Below are 18,931 nucleotides of genomic sequence, written 5' to 3'. Positions count from 1 at the left end.
AACACTCTCTTGGCTCTTTTCCACTCTTTTTACAGTTTAGGGGCCACTTATCTTCTGCCAATGCTCTTTTATCCTCCCTCAGAGGATTACAACAGTAAAACAGCCCATGAAGCTTCTCGCTGTATAAAAGTAAAATATGCCACTTAAAATTCCCAATTTCAGTAGAATATGTTGTTAAACAGTTAATTTTTGAAACTGTTTAGAAATTTTTTTTTTTTCTCCCTTAATGAACTGCATAACTTGGGATAAACTTAATTTACTCTGCACAGTACAGTCAACTCTGAACAGCTGAAGCATTTTAAGTATTGAAAAATGGGGTGAAAGAAAAGCAGCAACAACTTCCCAGATTAATAATACTTTTATTAATCACGTTCAAAAATGAATGACAGTTTCCGTAAGTTCAATTTATTCAGTGTCCAGATAAATCTGGGTGTTCTTTACACTCCAAAAGACCCAACTTTTGCAATTCCAAGTTTCATCACTTTGAACTAAAATCCCAGAATAGTGAATTCCTCCAATCTATTAAATGCATAGATTTGCAAAATCAGAGGGAATACTGGGATTATCAAAGCTTGACCTTCTGTATAAGGTAAGTTTTGGGCTTCCCTGATATAAGTACAGTTTCAGTCCAGTAACTGAGGGATTTTCTCTGAGAAAAACACCAGCATTGCTGTTTCACAGATCACAGAGCGTCAGCAAGCAGCTCTACTACTTCTTAAGCTTCTTCTGAGCGGCCTTTTTCTTGACCATTTGCAGCCTTTTCATGGCGTTGAGCTGCGACTCCTGGGACGTGGGGCCCTTGAGGGAGGCGGTCTGTCCGCCCGCCTCAGCTGGGGCTTTGCCGCTGCCGCCGGCGGCCGCGCCGTTGCCATTGCCGCCGCTGCCCTGGGGGCTGCCGCTCGGCGCGGCGCCGCCGGGGCTCGGCAGCCCGGCTTTGCTGACGTTGTCACTGCTCACTGAACGGCTCAGCGTGGTTTTCCCCAGCGTCAGAGGCGGAGGGGGTTTCAGCTGCACAGGGTTTGTGCCGCTGTTGGCAGAAGCCATTTTTGATGCTAGCCCCGCTTTGGATGTCGCCAGCCCCGACAAGCCCACAGGTTTCTGGGTATTTGAAGAAGCTGCAGGTTTCCCACTGGCACTCTGTGCTGCTGATCCCAGTTTGGCAGTTGATGGATTGGCAGAGGAGGTTTTGGCTGCAAAAGCAGCCCATCCTGTAAGGCCACTGGTTGCTGAAGAGGAAACATTTGTACTGGCTGAGTTCCCCGAAATTGCTGCAGAGGTCTAAAATAAATAAAGCATTCTTATTATAGTAGCACCTATCTGTGTAACACATCATAGCAGGCATAGGCTGAGCCTCTGTTTCAGCTCTTCTCCCAAGAACACACAGTGGACAATACTTGACTGGTAGCTACAGTTAAAAGTATTAACAGGAGAAAGATGCCAGGTGCAGCCTGGCACTTTTTATTTCGCTGCTACATAAAACCAGTACCACCTTTTCTACTCTTTATTCTGAAACAGATAGCAGGCTATCCTATGGCACTGTGACCCCTCTGTAAACTCTAAAGGATGGTTTAACTTTAGTAACTACAAAACTCTCCAATTTGTGAAGTATATAAAAGGGGGGCAAGCCACGATGTTTTATTGTTTACTGTCATTACCTGGTGTCACTTTTTAGCAAGATGACAGATGCTCAGACAAAAACCAGACACTGAGCAATTAGGTATTTACTACAGTCCTTTGGTTGAAGTAGCAGTTTCTAAATTTGTTCCCTTTCTTCCCTCTCCTCTCCTCTCCTCTCCTCTCCTCTCCTCTCCTCTCCTCTCCTCTCCTCTCCTCTCCTCTCCTCTCCTCTCCTCTCCTCTCCTCTCCTCTCCTCTCCTCTCTCCTCTCCTCTCTCCTCTCCTCTCTCCTCTCCTCTCTCCTCTCCTCTCTCCTCTCCTCTCTCCTCTCCTCTCAGTTCTTAGCAGCCTGTACCATAGATACAAATAAAGTCACTGGACTTCTTTCCTGTAGTCTTCCCATTTAGGCACCGCAAAAGACAAACTCACTGCAAATGTGTTTTTCCTTGGCTACAAAGTGCTATACACATTAACTACAATTCCTACATCTTAAACCCTATAATCCTCAGTTTTCAGATGGGAATAATACAGATGCTGAATTATTAAACCAGAGTTACATCAAACAGTATGGTCAAATGGGAAATTAAAACCCTCTGCTCAAGTAACATCCATTCTAAAATACACCCAGGCAGTTTCTGTACAGTAAAGATGATGGACAAAATTGGGCCTCTCTCCTTGGCACAATAGTAACTCCACTGAGGTGAAAAAGGTTATTCACAAGTATAAGGGCTTGAGTACTACCCACCATGTTATTCATGATGGTTTGCAGCCAGGCAGAGTAATGGCAAACATACTTTAAGCACATGAATAATTGCTTTATTCTGAGTTGAAAATTTGTTTTCCTAAGTAAGAGCTGTGCTTGGTTAAACTATGATGCTGTTTATTATGCTGCTTCTGGTTTCCCACCTCTGACGAACTTGTCTCAATATTCATTAAATAACTTGGAGAAACAGAAATATGAAGCAACATATATAAGGAGCTTCCTAAATTAGATCTCACAGAGACAGTTGGAGTTTCCCTATTACAGAATCACAGAATTGTCTAGGCTGGAAAAGACCTTCAAGATGGAGTCCCTCTCCTGGACTCACTTGAGCATGTTCACATCTTATGCTGGCTGCCCCAGAGCCAGATGCAGCACTGCAGGTGAGGTTTCACAAGAGCCAAATAGCGGAGCAGAATCACCTCTCTTGACCTGCTAGCTATACTGCTTTCGATGCAGCCTGGGAGGCAATTGGCCTTCTATAGATTGCAAGCACATATTTATGAGGATTTCTACTTGCATAAAATATGAAAAAAAAAAATCCATAGAGTAAATTCTGTTCTCTCTCGTAACATAAGAAGACAGTCAAGAGATGGACACTTCGAGGACTTTGAATTGAGAGTTTTTCTCCCCACTCTTCTCAAGTTAACACAAAACCACCATCCTATGGTACTACTCAGTACACACAGTAGAGATTATTTTAATTCATAGTTGTTGTGGGAAAAGATTGGTCTTATTGAAAAAATTATAATCTGTGCACTGAAATGTAAGTCTCTTCCCCTGGAAAACTTAAACTACGTTACCTTAACTTCTGTTCTCTTGAATGCTAGAAAAGTTGATGGGGTCTCAGGTTTTAACTTTATTTCTGGCTTCTTGACCAATGGATCCTTCACAGCTGGTGCAACTGAAACCACCGCAGGAGCTGGTTTCTGAGGTGGTTTTTGTGTCTTCTGAGCCTGTATAAGTGGCAGGAAAAACACCCCAAATTAGTTATAGACCCCATAACACTGACTGTTTTGACTGTTCAGAAAAAACATGAGCATTATCAGGTTGCAATCTAGTGTTTACAATTTCAAGCTGAATGGTACCTGAGAAATAAGGTACTCTGGGACATGGAGGTAGTTGAGTAATGTACCGAGGACAGAGTCTAGCCAAAATGTATTCTGAATAGGACATGCTAGTTCAGCATAGAAAGAGCAGCACTGTTGACCCTTAGGGAACAGGAAAGCACTGGGCCTTCACAGAGATACAGCAAAGAGAGGTGAATTTGAGGAAGACAGGGACATAATCCAGCAGTACTGGGATGCAGGCTGCAAGAGTCTGCTAAGAAGTGGCAGGTAAAATGGTAGAATTTATGCTGAAACTAAAGAAGGAAAGGGCATATTGAAAGCAAACTTTGAATGGCTGCAGTGGCTGCCTTATTGTTCTGAGGTCAAAGGCCTGATGATCATCAGAATAATCATGTATTTTCGTGATGGTAATTCCTAGGCCAGGTTCTTACATTGCTGCCTTTTCTTGTTTCTTGGTAGAGCCATTTCAACAGATATCAATTTGTTAAATTATCATAGAACAGTTCCAAAATAGAACACATTTTTCTGCTGGGTAAAAGAGTTTGATTTCCAAATGTTATGAACTAAAGTCGTGCAAACTAATGGTTAAAGTTTCATGCACCCAGAAATGCTTTCTTTACCCTCATGTTTCTCATAATAAATGGAATTTTGGTGGGATCAGGGATAATTAGTCTGTTTAGCCAAGAAATTAACACATAGCTCAATCAAAACAAAGAGATTCCTTTTCCTGGAATGTTCTAACCACAGTTTACTGTTGAGCACGAGAACACTCAAGATCCCGTCCTATAGGAAAAGAACCATTTGTGTCCAAAGCTGAGAAGAAAAGTAAAACTGCAGGGCTACTTAGTAGACATGTACTACAAACCTGAGTTATCACCCAAAATAAAAGAAGTTTTCAATTGTGGCTTACCAAGCAGGAAATAATCCTATCTCACTCCACTCAACTTTTGCTTTTTAAAAAGCCTTGTTCAAGAAGCACTTTATAGAATACTCTTTGAGATGCTACATTAAAACACACAGCTGCAGCAAGGGTTCTCCAACATGCTTCCAAAGATTTTTGTAACCCCTAAAATACTCTCACATATTAAAAAAGTATCCTGCTGTATTCAAAGAGTGCTCACACAAGACAAAAAAAACCTGACTCCTACCATTTTCTTCATCTGTCTGGTACATCGGGCACAGTACCACACGAGTCGGGGATCATTCGCTTCCTTGTCTGTCACCTGAGGTTTATGGCAATCCTGGTGGTAGAGATTATGGCACTCCTGACATTCCACTAGCTGATTCCCAGAAGTAACTGTCATTTGCCTGCAGAACAAGTAGTTAAGAACAGATTATGGAAGAAAGCACTTAAAAGATTATCCAATTGTTGCAAATTTTGCAAGACAAACTAAAAATATTTCTGTTCTCACATGTATTTTCTACCTGTAGCAAATGAAATGCTCTCCTTTACTTCCTGTAAGAGTTCTTCCTAACAAGTATTTTAGAAGTTTCACATTTTTTAAAGGCAATTACTTTCAAGAAAACCTAACTTCTACACTATTAAACACATGCATACAAAATGTAAGTCTCAGCTGCTTTGCCTCACCTGATCATTTTATGGATATCTCACTCTACAGCAATTATGAGTTCCTCATTATACTAGCATCTGAAGGCCTAGTCTACATTTGGTTAATTTTGCTGTATGCTGCAAAGTAGTATAGTTAAAGAAGAAATAATTTCTCAACAACAATCCTGTAAGACTGCCTTCTGCTACAGGATTGAAGAGCATCATCATGCCAACTGTTTTATTAGCCATCCTTGTGGTCGCTACTACACAGACAGTTGGAATTCAAGATAATACCAGAGTCATGGAAAGAAGGAATAGAAAGGATTAAGTGCCTTGAAGCAAACATGTAGGCTGGTGATGGGGACTTAATTTTGTGCAGACCTCTGGTGAAAGTAATCATGCTGTATAAATGACAAATGAGCGATATATACATGACTGAGAGTAGGTCTGTGAATTAGCCAAATACCATTCTCCTAATGATTTCTTCTTTCGGGTGACAAATCAAGCTATTTAATTGCTAAGCTGCTTTCACTTATATCCCTGATGAGCAGGTATGCAGGTAACCATGGAAACTCTATTTGTAGATGGGTGGGGAAAGGTAATACCTTATTTCTTTATACAACAGGAAAATGAAGTCTGGAGATATTGTCCGTATGGATACTAGAACATTTTCCAAGAAACATTTCTCTTTTAAACAGGCTATTTAAAAACAGAGGGAGAAACCTTTCTGAAATTCCAGGGCCCGTTATTTCAAATACAGGATATTTCACGAGCAGTTTTGTTTGTTTGTTTGTTACTCCTACATAAACGGGGTCAGAAGAAAGCAGTAATGTTTCAAGTCTGTGTCTCAAGGGAGGAGACTCACCTTATTTTAAAATTAAAGAGACGACTCCCTGACTGATTAAAAAACCTCATGAACTCTTCATAGAATCATAGAATGATAGGGGTTGGAAGGGACCTTTAGAGATCATCTAGTTCAACCCCCCTGCAGAAGCAGGTTCACCTATACCAGGTAGCATAGGAACATATCCAGGTGGGTCTTGAAGACCTCGAAGGAAGGAGACTCCACACCCTCCCCGGGCAGCCTGTTCCACTGCTCCCTCACCCTCACAGTGAAATAGTTTTTTCTTATATTTAAGTGGAACTTTTTATGTTCCAGCTTCATCCCTTTATCCCTTGTTCTGTCGCTATCTACAGTAGAAAAAATGGATGTCCCAACCTCCTGACACCCACCCTTCAGATATCTATAAATGTTAATAAGATCTCCTCTCAGTCTCCTCTTTTCTAGACTAAACAGCCCCAGTTCCCGCAGCCTTTCCTCATATGAAAGATATTCCAGTCCTCTGATCATCTTGATGGCCCTGTGCTGGACTCTCTCCAGCACTTCCCTGTCCCTCTTGAGCTGAGGAGCCCAGAACTGGACACAGGACTCCAGATGAGGCCTCACCAGGGCAGAGTAGAGAGGGAGAAGAACTTCCCTTGACCTGCTGGCCACATTCTTCTTGATGCATCCCAGGAAACAACTTAAACTGGAGTTATTTTTAAATTATATGATAACTTATAAACAAAGCTAATTCAGAAAACAAACACTTACTCATAAAAATAAGGTTGTTCCTTCAAACCCAGGACTTTAAAGACCTTTTTATTTTTTTGAGTTCACGATCATCTGTGAACGGCATGTAGGATTTCTTTTTCATAACTTGTTCTTGTAAGGCCAGTAGGTACCAGAGAGGGTAAAATTACTTTAATACTCCCTCTCTCCTTATGCCTAGCTTACAAAAGAACTTCTAAGTTCTATCAGAGAACAAGAAGAAAACCACCACATGCATCAACATTCAATATTCCTAATCACTATGAAGATACATTTGACACTGGGCAAATCTAAAAGAAACACTTCATGTCTCTTTACACTGATAAAAAAAGAAATAGTTAATATTCAAATATATTCTGTTGCATTTGCAAACCCACAGCTGGGTTCCTGTTAACTTGTCTTCTTAAGCAACATAGACAAAGTGTTTATGAAGCCCACCTACTCTGCAATTGGACATTATGTTTTCCTTCACATAAAAGATATAATTTTCTACACACTGTTCATACTTGAGTTATTTTACAGAGCACCTTGTGTTTTTCTGTTTCATATGTATTGGAATGTTATTCTTTTGCCTCAAGATGGCCAAAATCAAAAAGGGACTGATATGTTGAAAGCTGAGCAGTAAATAGTGGAATACTGTCTATCCAATGTGTTGGATTCAGAAAGCCTGAAAGCCAAGCACTCTGGAAAACATCCCGTCCAGCATCAGCTAGAGATCAAGAACCACATGACATCAGCTCCAGCAGGTTTCATGTAACAGAAAAACAAATCCTGAGTGTTGGGCGACTGTTGCTATCCCTTCTCTAATAGGTTGTTTCTTTCTCTGCTGTGCTTTTCCTTCCCTCTGGCAACAGTTTAATGAGAATTATTTTAGTTTGCCAGGATAGTTGCATCTTTTTCAAGAGCACTGTGAATTTGTGACCAGATTAACTAGAAGCAAAGCTTTCAACAGCCAGGTTAAATAATGACTGTAGAACAGCTAATGGATTCACATACCTGGCCTATGCTTTTCAAAGCATAGTCTCAGCCATACAAAGCACAGAAGTTGAATTTTCTTTACTTACTCTTGTTACTTTCCAGGCATTTCTCATTATGTCTGCAACAGTTTTTCCTTTGCCAGGGAGGATGCAGAATTAATAATTCACAGCAGCTCGGGACTGTCTAAGCAAAACTTCCCTTTATCCCCTCCTGAGACCATAATGTTCTTAGCATTTTAACGTACTGCTGAACAGGGCTTTGCCCCTTCAGGAGACAGTAAAAATTGAATTTGCAGGAAGAAGGGTAAAACTGAAATATGATTTCATTCTTCAAATGTTTCAACTGTTCTTCCTTTCTAAAGGTCTACATATAACATATGAAACACTTGAGCTAACACATGGGAATACCGTGACACAATCTCATCAGTCCACAACCGGTTAACAGTATAATTAGCTTAGCAATCGAAATTTATCCTCCATGGACTGGAGACACTTCCTTATCTGCACAACAGGAAGAATCATGGAAATAACTGAGGAACAAAGTTATAAAGCAGAGCTTCCCAAAAGCCGAGTTAAATTATCTACTGCTACTGAAAGGCCAGTCCCACTTTCCTCTCCGTCCTGGCTCTACATTCCTGCATGCACACACGTGCCAGCATAACCATCTACACTCACTAAGCTGACTGAAACATAAACTTACTGAAAAATCGAAGTGGAATGCTGATCCAGAAGCTGATTCAGCTGATCTAACACCTGTGTGGCAACGCATCCCTTAAACACAACAGGGAAGGAGGTACAATTGAGAGAGCCAAACTGTTCCTTCTGGCAGCAGTGGGGACTTATAAGGACATAAATCATCTGTGAAACCAAATTCTGATTTGAGCGATTTAATCCCAGGGTGATATTCAAAAACGTATTTTATACTTCTGTTGACATTGTTAGCAGAATGCTACTAAGATCCAGTTTTAGAGTCCTTAATGAAAAGCAGAAGAACTTGTCTTGACAACAAGATATATTTACACGGCTACGTGTAAACTAATGTTAAATGATTATGGAAGAAGAGCAACACGTTCATAATGCCACTTAAAAATGTTTTCAGAAGAAAACTGCTTATCCTTAACCATCAATATTTTAACTTGTTTTCCAATAATTAAAAATCAGTAGTTGTCATGGTAGGTTTTGCATCATGTCTACTTCTATTACTTTTCACTTGCCTAAAGAAGAAAAGTTGATTTTCTCCTTAAAGGATCCATTTTCAAGAAAGTATCCTTATCGATGAAGGATGCTTAAACATATTATTAATTTTGGATATGTGCTTAAACAATTTCCAGAATAAAAACTACAGGAAGCATTAACTCAATAGCACACAATAAAGAAAAGAAGGTAACTACACAATTCCGGTGAAGCAATGTTGACTTACCTGCAAACAACACAAGCTAATCCCATTTCCATAGCAAAGTCATCAGCACTGGTTTCTTCAAAGCTAGATAAGTCTGGCATGGATAAATCCTTGCTTGTCTGAACTGTAATAGGAGAAGAACGAGCCTCTTGCTTCTCTAGTCTTGGCTTCTTTGGTGCATCAGCTCCTTCAGCTGTATCCCCTTTTATCTATTACACAGAGAGAGAGAGAGAGAGTGTGAAAATGCAAAAAGCTAAGGCATATTATTAAAATGAGAAAATAACTGGAACAATTGGATTAGCAGTAGAGAAAGGTGTACTTTACACAGTATGTACACAACATATTTTACATAGATATATATATGTTCTTCAAAATATTTACACACTAGAAGATCAAGTCTACTTTTTGTACTTCACCTCAAAAATCCTGAAAAGGCTTTGGGAACCTCACATTGCAGCTTGCTACACTTTAGTAACCTCTTATTATCAGGATATGTAAAACATAGAAATACACAATGGTTTGGGTCAGAAGGAATTTTTAAAGGTCATTTAGTCCAACCCCGCTGCAAAGAGCAGGGAAAACATTCACAACACAATTATAACAAGACTTTTGTTGGATTGCCCAAATGGTAACATGACGGGATAATGCAGTTCACAAGCTACGCACAATTAGATGAGTTGATTTACAGAGGTTAAAAAGGAGAGCTTGAAATCTTTAATGATGTTTAAAACATCTTCAACCTATTAACCAAGTTATTTCACTAGAGGACAAAATCTACTTACTTTATCAGCAGATCTCTTTTCTGTTTCTTTTTTCACCTTTTCTGATGCAGTGGGCTTGCCATTGTTGTTGCCAGAAGGTAAACTAGAAGATTTAGGCTCTTGCTTACTGGAAATAGGTTTGGTAACAGATACTTTTGGTTGCTCTACTTCCTAAAGACAGAAACAAAAATTCACGGCAAACCCTACACATCAGTTTCATCCTAGTTTGCAACTACTGAAGACAACAGGAAAGGCAAACAACATGTCGTACAACATGTACACTTCTTTTCCCAGAATTTCTTAAATATTTTCGTATCACATCAACAAATTAGTGTGTTTAGCTGCAGTCAATTATTAAAACCTCTCCTTATCATCTGCTTTCCAAAGGAAAAGGTGTTTTTGCAAAGACAAAGATCCTCTTTGGAACATTAATAAAAAAGACAAACTTTTCTGCTTTGAAAATTCAAAGGGATTATGAACACAAATTTTCAGATAGTTCTGAGGACAAAATTCAATAAAAGCTCAACACATAAGCTGACATCTGATGGCACCAGACATCAATATTTCATTCCCTTCAGGAGAAAAATATTGATCTCTGCTGAATCTCAGTCCATATTCACCTATTGGATTAATGAATTTAGATCTCAACAGAAGCCAATAACTCTTATTGATGATGCATTACTGTCAACAATGGATAAGAAGCAAGTGAGTCTGTAAATGAATGATTAATTACATCAATGGGCATGAGCAAGGTACACTCCCACCCCCAGCCTGGGAAGAAGGGTGTAATTCTCTGCTGTATACTGTGACATGTCCCAAGCCCTGAGCTTCAGCTCCCCTTCCCTCAAGTTTGCTGACTTTCTGTTACATCCAGCGCCAGAAATGGATTTCCTCATCTGTCTCACCATAGTAAACTTGTGCTCCTTACTCTGTTCTTGGATTTCATGGTCAACCACAAATTAATCCTGCAGCCTGAGAAGCAAGGAAAGGAATTTCTGTTCTTTTTTCCCCATTTCTAAGCCTTGCAGTCAAATTGATGCTGGAAACATACTGAAAAGAGGAGAACAAAATATTTCTTCCTCTGGTCTGAGCCTCAGTCTCACCTGAGGGCAGGTGACTGCCAGCTGAGCAGTTATTAGAACTAGTTTCCCAGTCAGAACTGGCCTCTTTGCACTATTATTCATCTCCCTGCTTCCTCTTTAAACCACATACCAATGTTTCTCTGAGCTCTGACACAGAGGACTCCTGAGAGTTGAGAGAACTGTATCAGAAGGAACTGCAGTCTAGGTTTCAGGGAGTTAAAAGTGAGTAGAAACGAGATCACACAGTACAAGTGTGATGTATGCCACACAGTAATAGTGCCTTTGAGTTATTCAGGACCACGTACATAAAGAAATGAAATATCACTAATGTATCAGCATGTAGACCATCATTAGAACACACCAGGCTGACTTCTAGGCATCCTAGGGGAGAACACTACCTCATTATCCATATGGCAATACGTAGCTATATGAGGATGCCCCTGCTTGAGTGTTTTCCATACACTAATCTCAGATTCAAACATTCTCTGTAGCAGATGTCTAGTGATGTTCAGTAGCTGAAAAATAATGTTTGTCCACTGGATGGCAATGGTTTCAGCCTGCAAATAATTTCTGCTTTAACTATTTGGTGGTTTTCATTCTCATATGACTTCATCAACAAGATGTCAAGACAAGTGATCCAGTTTTATCACTTAATGGCTTGCTTTGTTCTACATTTATCTGTGGCAAAAATAGTCTGTGTTTCAAAGTAACTTTTATCTGTGACTGTAACTGTAGAAGTACACAATAGTGTGTTTCATAGTTTATGAATAAAATGCAAAAATCAATAGAAAAGTGAATACAAAAAGCGCTATTACAAATTCAGGATGCTTGCAATACAGTGTTAAGTATCTCTTTCATAGGTCTTGGTACACCAACAAGATAAATAGATTATTTTTTTCACAATTCATCTCAATTAATCAAATAGATAATGTTGCATAAAAGGGACAAGACGAATGTGAATATTCCATAATTACTTTTTTTTTCTCAATTTCTAAATATCTTTTAATTTTTAAGCTATAAAAATTCACCTAGGAAAAGCAGGAACTTTAGAAAATCTTAAGAAATGACCTATGCTTTCTAATACCAATACCTTCTGAGATGGACGATAGCTTGAGTCAGTTCCTCTGGCTAAAGATTCATCAAGAAGTGCTTTCAGCTTTTCAGCAGAGTCCTTACTCTTTGAATGCAAGAAGCCCAAGGCCTTCAGAAAAATGGGATCAAGCTCCAAGTTCACTGTTGCAGCCATAGTGGTGCCTTTGGAGGAAAGGAAAAAAAAAAGAAAATCAATGACAACTTTATCCATCGGGAGCATAATTCAAACAGCATGTGGCTAACTATTGCACATAAGATTTTGTTGGGTTTTTTTGTTTGTTTTTTTTTGTTTTTTTAATTAAATGATGCTAAAGCACAGCCAGGACAATATATGGATTAATTAGTATAATTAGAAGATGACTGATTGTGAACCTCAGAGCTGCAGAACTTAAATTTGCCTTTACATCTGAAACCATGTCATATTCGTTCTTTGGTATATCTGACATGCAGAAGCTAAACTCATCATACTTCCATAAATAGAACAAATATTCCATATTCTTGATATTCCATACATACAGATTACTGAAAAGCATGCAAACTGTAAACCTCAAGAAAAACAATCGCTACCCTTCTCCTTAACATTATTTGCACACACTGTTTTTTCTACCTCATTGGTCATTTAAGACTAACAAAAATCCTTTTCTTGAAGAAAAAAACCCCACTTTTGAAACTTCTGAGAAGAACAGCTCAGTGTAACATATAATATAAGAGAGATAAACCAGGTAGTATATGTTTTCATATGTATATAACAAATATGAACAAATACTGTCCATTTTTAAATTTTAACTGGATTGGTGAGAAAATTTGTAACTCAGATTGTGATTTATCCAAGTTCCATTGTGACAGCCTAGGTTTCCACTTCATGTGATGACATCTAGATCTCTAAGATGTCACAGTGTCAACATAAATGGAATAAATTGAGGAAAATATTAGAATAAATTTTTTAAAAGCATTTATTTCACAGCAATACACTCTAGTGCTCTGGAACCTTCTCTGTTAATTTCTTTAACAAAAGCTCTAAGGAACTGCATTTACACCAGAAATTGCCCCTACAAAGATAGATAAAGCTCTTTAACTTAATTAGTAATTAACAATTAAAGAAATAACATGGGAAAGGAAGTTTCCTGTTCTTTTCCAAAAGAGATGAGAAGTAGTATAATTAGTAAACCCTTCAAAACTCATTTGAAACACATCAGGACATTTAAATTTTTTATATACAGTCATTTAGAAGACATTCTTGAAAAGAGTTTCATTAGTCCTGCTCAAAAGCACTGTCTGGACAACTTTTTCAGCTGGAGCTTCCAAGGTTTTGTTTGATGAATTCCTTTTGATATCCAAGGCAGTCAACTTTTACCTCTCTGACCAAAACACCAGCAGTGACAGTCTGCTCCCTCAACATCTGCCTAGAAGTCTCCAGGAGCCTTTATCTCATGCTGAGCTTTCACGAGACACCAAAGAATTGCTTGACTGAGATCATCAAGGAGTTTGACACACAGTAGACTTCATAGAGGTTTTTTTCAATGGACCCAGCAGAGAGTTAAGAATCCTCTTCAAGAGACTATTCTCTCTTTCTTAATCTTTGCTACTTGACAAGTCATTTTCTGGTGGCCACAGAACTTCTGCCAGGAAGTTACTCTGCCTTTTCATCGACTGAGCAGAGACTGTGGTGCAAGGTCCATCTAGACAACTCAGTCTCTCATACTTATGTATGTAAGGAACAGGAAGCCTCAAAAGTTATTTGCAGTCAATTCAGGATGCCTGTAGTATTTAGAGAACAAGCATAAGAATACTAATTTAATTTTCATCTTTACAAAGGTAACATTTCTCACATTTATTTCAAGCTCTAGCATTTTAAAGACATCTATTGTAATGAACCACTAAAAACTAGATTTCAATAGGGTTCTCTGTATTTACTCTTATTTGCCTATGAAATTGCAGCATTTCACTCTCTGTTCTCCAGGGTAAATTATGTCATAGGCTACTGCAGTTATAACTAACATATTACAAAAAATTTCTCATGAGAAGAGAGGGAACTGGCCTTATTAAACAGTTCAAGTACACTCAGTTTAGGAATAAGGTTTTAAATGAAAATTGTATTTATAAATTAAAGAAGATATTTCATGGACAGATGAACACATTAATAGCTGTTTTCAAACCAGCATCATCAGTAAAAAGTAAATTGACAGTATGTTCTCTTTACTGGACCACAACAGCCCGACTGTCAAACAGGCTAATAATAGTATTTGGTTTTGTCCAAAAGGCAAATTATTGCTTTTGGTAGTGGCGGTTTCCAGATGTTTACAGATCAGAAGAGTGGTTTGCTACTTATAAACCTAAGATTCAATTGCATTCATTCATGTTTACATTCATACACTGCCCCTCTGGTGGTGAAGTCATAGTACAGCAACTTGATAGCCTTGGAGCAAGCATAGTGTCTTTTAACAGTGATGCCATGCGTTATTATGCATGAGAACACTCCTTGACTTTCCTGTTGAAATGAAATCTTTATACATAAAATAACGCAAATATTGTTTGGCAAAAAGAATTAGGAAAAAGAGTGTGACGCTGTCTTTTGTGCAGCAGTTTGATAATGCAACTGTGGGATTAGAGGGCTGCATAATAATCCTCACACCTACAACAGAAAGCAGTAACTGAAGAGAACACAACAATTTGTGGAGCAGGGACAGGAACCAAAGCACATCCTCTTGCAACCACGCACTAATCCATTAACCTAGCCCTAAAAACACCCTTCTCAACTTAGGTTTCTGTTTAACACTTCTATCATAACTGTTTGATGATAGATAGACAAGATGAAATACACGGTAACAAAACTCTTTGAAGTATCTGACACAATATTAAAAATCCTACAATAGACAGTCTTGGAGTAAACTCACAGTGTAGACAGATAACCCACTACAGAGGTTTAAATCCTTGTGGGGGAAAAAAAATAGTGGGTTGTTGTTCTTAAAACATCTAAGATGTTTTTAAGATTCTCATTTTTTGAGCATAGTCTTGTCTTCTGCCAAATTCATACAAGTCTAAATAAGCACCATACAGAATATGTGATATTCCAATTTAACAGACTCATCAGATTTCCAGGGTGTAAAAGCCTCTCTCTTATTTGCCAGCTATAATTTTGCATGTCTACACATGTATTATATTACTGATGATAACTTTCAGTTAAGCTGATGAATCATAGAATGGTAGGGGTTGGAAGGGACCTTTAGAGATCATCTAGTCCAATCCCCCTGCAGAAGCAAGTTCACCTAGATCAGGTCACATAGAAACATGTCCAGGCAGGTCTTGAAGACCTCCAAGGAAGGAGACTCCACAACCCCTCTGGGCAGCCTGTGCCACTGCTCCATCACCCTCACAGTGAAATAGTTTTTTCTTATATTTAAGTGGAACTTTTTATGTTCCAGCTTCATCCCTTTATCCCTTGTTCTGTTGCTATCTACAGTAGAAAAAATGGATGTCCCAACCTCCCGACACCCACCCTTTAGATATTTGTAAATGTTAATAAGATTTCCCCTCAATCTCCTCTTCTCTAGACTAAACAGCTCCAGTTCCCACAGCCTTTCCTCATATGAAAGATGTTCCAGTCCCCTGATCAGCATTACATTTTCAGATATGATCATATTTTCATCTGTTTCTGAACTCCTATTTCTATTATTTTCTGAGATGGGTGTACAATTGAAGATACTTTTCCACAAAAAGTGCATATCTTCAATTTATATTGCAATGCTATTATCAAACCCATTATTTATAAGCTCAGCAATACTTTTTTTAATGACACTAGTGATTAGAAGAACTTTCACTCACATATCCTTTTCAACTATGTTCAACGTGTGTAGCAGTTAATATAAAACCCAGTAACAGGAATCAATAGCACAAAATTCCTTCCAATGCACTGCACTGCCATAATAAAGAATTAATTTCACTTATAACCAAAATATCAATTCACCCTCCACCCCCTTTGAATTCTTCTGTTCCTCAAGATTTTTCTCTCTTCCTGACTTATCCAATAACTCTGACAGTTATTTTGCTTATTTAACAATAACATCTCTTTCAGATCACTTCCAGATTTAATGTAACTCTTAAGAACGAAGATCAAGGAGAATCTTGAAAGTAGAAAAAAAGGAAGTTCCGTATTCAGTTTTTGTTTTAGTAGCTTAATCAAGACTTGATTCATTACAACATAATTTCTCAATTATCTCCCAGGAAGGAGATATTTCGAAACTCACATTCTTTAGTAGTCTGGACAACCGCATTCATCAGAACAATTGTATTAATCAGCTCTTATTTATTTAAGATCTTCTCTAAAGAATTTCAGAAGGCTGGAATAAAATTTTCTGCTATGTTAGTAACACTGTTATGCCGCACTAATACTGTTACTATTACTGGTATCCTTCATTTTACATTCTATTCTACAGTGTATTTTATATTGTACTTATAAATCCATATTTCAATTAATATCACTAACTTGTTTATCCAACATTTCTAAGATTGCATTATTACCCTATATTTGCCATTTTCTACTCCTCACAAACAGTGCATTACTCAAGAACTGCAGATTCATTTCATTTGGGAAAGACCTCAAGTCATCACCTTGTGCAACCTTCTGCTCAAAGCAAAGGAAATCCTAAATTTATACCAGCTTGCTCAGGACTTTGTCCTGCTGGATCATGAAAACCACCAAAGACAAGAAAGTGACAAACCTTCTGGTCCACCTGTCCCAATGCTGCACTGTTCTCTTTTCCTTACTTTCAATTGGAACCTTCCCTGTTCCAATTTGTGCGGTCTCTTCCTCTACAGTGCAGCTATGCAGAAAGACTGTCTCTATCTTCTCAATAATCTCTTAGGCATATAAAGGTTTCCAGTAGGTCCCCCTAGGCCCACAATAGATGACATCCAACACCTTCTCTTCATCTTCCGATACAGTTATTTTGCCACAGGAGACAATCCACTTAGTAAGGCATGATTTATCCTTGCTCCTTCTTATGCCTACAAATGGCTTCCTTCATGATCTTTCCACAGCCCACAATCCTCTGGACTGATTTTCTAGTGCTTTTTGAAAATGAACATTAAGATTTGCCTTTCCTCATAGTCTTTGGAGATCTCCTTGAGTCTCATGGCCTTTCAAAGATGACAGACAGTAGCTCTGTGAAAACACTCTTGAATACAATCCACCTGAGGTCCATGGACTCCTCAGGTAAACAATCCACGATTTGTAGTTCCTCTTCTCCTCGAACCCCGTGTTGTTGCAAAAGGCCTGGGAGAGTTTATAGGTGAAGTCTCAGGCAAAGAAGACGTGAAATATCTCACCCTTATCTGTGTCTGCTGTCACTAAAACACTTGTCCCTTTCAGCAGCAGCAGCACTTTATTTTCCCTGTGAACCCTTTTCTTGATGAACAGCATCTCATTCTGTTGACATTGCTTGACAGTTTCAAATCTAGCTAAGCTTTGTCTTTCCTAACACCATCACCACACACCTGGGGGGCATTTCTATGTTCCTCCTTTGCAGCCCATGTCTCCATTTCCATCTCCTGTATAGGTCCTTTCTGCATTGGAGCTCTGTCATGAGTTCCCTATTTAACCAACCCTTTTTCCCGTTACATGTGCCTTACCTTTCTACAAAATGTTTTTGTTCTCATGAATATAAAGCTGATTTTTGTGGTGATGCAATTAAAGATGCTTATTCAGGTCCATGAGATGATCATACCTACACAATTGAGGTTTGCTAATCTCTACTACCACCAAGCTTCAACATTCTGCAAAAAAGGGATCTGAAGATGCTCTTTAAACAGATGTCACTGCTCATTGGTTTAAGCCACTGGTAATTTTTTTTATATCCCTATTCTTCTGTTCACTTTTCTGTAGTTTAACGCATATCGAAATTTAGCATGTTTACAAATTCTTAGAATCACAGAACGGTAGGGGTTGGAAGGAGCCTCTAGAGATCACGTAGCCCAAGCTCCTTGCTCACGTAGGTTCACCTCAATCAGGTTGCACAGGAACGCGTCAGGTAGGTTTTGAAAACCTCCAGAGGAGACTGCACAATCTTCCTGGCTAGCCTGTCCCAGGGCTCAAATTCCAAAGAATCATCCCCCTGGTGATTTCTCAGTGGAAAACCCAAACTGAATTTCTGAATTGGTTATGCCAAAGACACGACCCGATTCTTTGCCACACAACTGCTGCAAATTTCTTTACAAATGAAGAAAAGATCTCTCACCTAAAAGCCACTCTCTTAAAATGCTTAAGAGGATAAAACACCAACATATTTTAGTTCAAAAAATGTCCTATACTGTGGTTGATGTTTATATGTCCTGTACCACGCACACACCACCTCTGGTCGCTTGGTTTGTTTCTTCCCCCCGCCGCGGGATGGCGACGCTTTCATTAGGGAGCGGCGCCTGGTGCCAGCCAGTGTCACAGCAGAGCAGCTGAACCTCCCTGTGCCCCGGCTGCGCTAACACCCGAGTTCGCTCGCACCGAGGCCCGCCCGCGAGAGGCTGGGCAGCTCCGCTCAGTGCGGCTCAGCACCCTGCGCTAGAAGCGGCGCGGCAGCCTCCCGACCCGGCATGGCCCAGAACGACTCCGGAGCTCTTCTTGCAGCTGCTTAGAGCCCTGTACCGGTTTCTTCAAGGCCGCAGCCATGCCCATGTGCCCAGGAGGGACCATCCAGCAGCCTTGGAACGCCAGCACCTGCAGGGCCGGCGCGACCGCCTCCCCACCCGGCGCCACAAGGTGTTCGCCCTGCTCCGAAGGTAACGGCCACCCAGGTACGTGTGTCTAGAGCTCTCTCCCCTCCCAGGTCCCCACGGAGACACCCACCACGCTCTTACCGGAGAGGAAGGCTGATAAGAACAACCGCCGCTCGCAGCCGCGTCCACCGCTGGTCCGCTGCCCGCCCAGTAACCCAGGCCCGAAAGCAGCAGTTCCGAAAGCAGCGGTAGGCGGGGGAAAGCGTGTGGGCCGGAGCGGGGCGGCAGCAGCGCGCTCGCAGGAAGGGGTGGGACTGGGGCGGAAGCGG

At 39.8% G+C, this 18,931-nt stretch overlaps 2 protein-coding genes across 7 annotated transcripts in view; one reads left to right on the top strand and one right to left on the bottom strand.

Annotated features, from left to right (window-relative positions):
• Positions 1 to 343: 343 nt before the first annotated feature.
• Positions 344 to 18,919, bottom strand: INTS12 (integrator complex subunit 12). Of its 4 annotated transcripts, XM_061993370.1 has the most exons (9): positions 18,744 to 18,919; positions 16,616 to 17,169; positions 13,252 to 13,655; positions 11,896 to 12,059; positions 9,745 to 9,894; positions 8,984 to 9,171; positions 4,595 to 4,754; positions 3,180 to 3,332; positions 344 to 1,278 (listed from the first exon to the last, which is right to left on the bottom strand). In XM_061993370.1, exons 4-9 carry the CDS (start codon positions 12,049 to 12,051, stop codon positions 709 to 711), a joined length of 1,377 nt encoding a protein of 458 aa, XP_061849354.1. In that variant the 5' UTR covers positions 12,052 to 12,059; positions 13,252 to 13,655; positions 16,616 to 17,169; positions 18,744 to 18,919; the 3' UTR covers positions 344 to 708. The 4 variants fall into 4 exon arrangements, with proteins under 4 accessions (XP_061849354.1, XP_061849356.1, XP_061849355.1 ...); XM_061993372.1 differs by lacking the exon at positions 13,252 to 13,655; XM_061993371.1 differs by lacking the exon at positions 16,616 to 17,169.
• GSTCD (glutathione S-transferase C-terminal domain containing) overlaps positions 18,602 to 18,931 on the top strand; it is a 76,842-nt gene continuing 76,512 nt past the window's right edge. For all 3 annotated transcript variants that reach the window (XM_061993367.1, XM_061993368.1, XM_061993362.1), the window contains exon 1: positions 18,602 to 18,680. The gene's annotated coding sequence lies outside the window, so the exon portion shown is untranslated. The remainder of the gene's footprint in view (positions 18,681 to 18,931) is intronic.

Source organism: Colius striatus, chromosome 3 (assembly GCF_028858725.1).
Source record: "Colius striatus isolate bColStr4 chromosome 3, bColStr4.1.hap1, whole genome shotgun sequence".
NCBI classification, from domain to species: domain Eukaryota; kingdom Metazoa; phylum Chordata; class Aves; order Coliiformes; family Coliidae; genus Colius; species Colius striatus.
The sequence above is the reverse complement of the archived record's forward strand: the minus strand, read 5'-3'. Positions and strand labels throughout refer to the sequence as shown.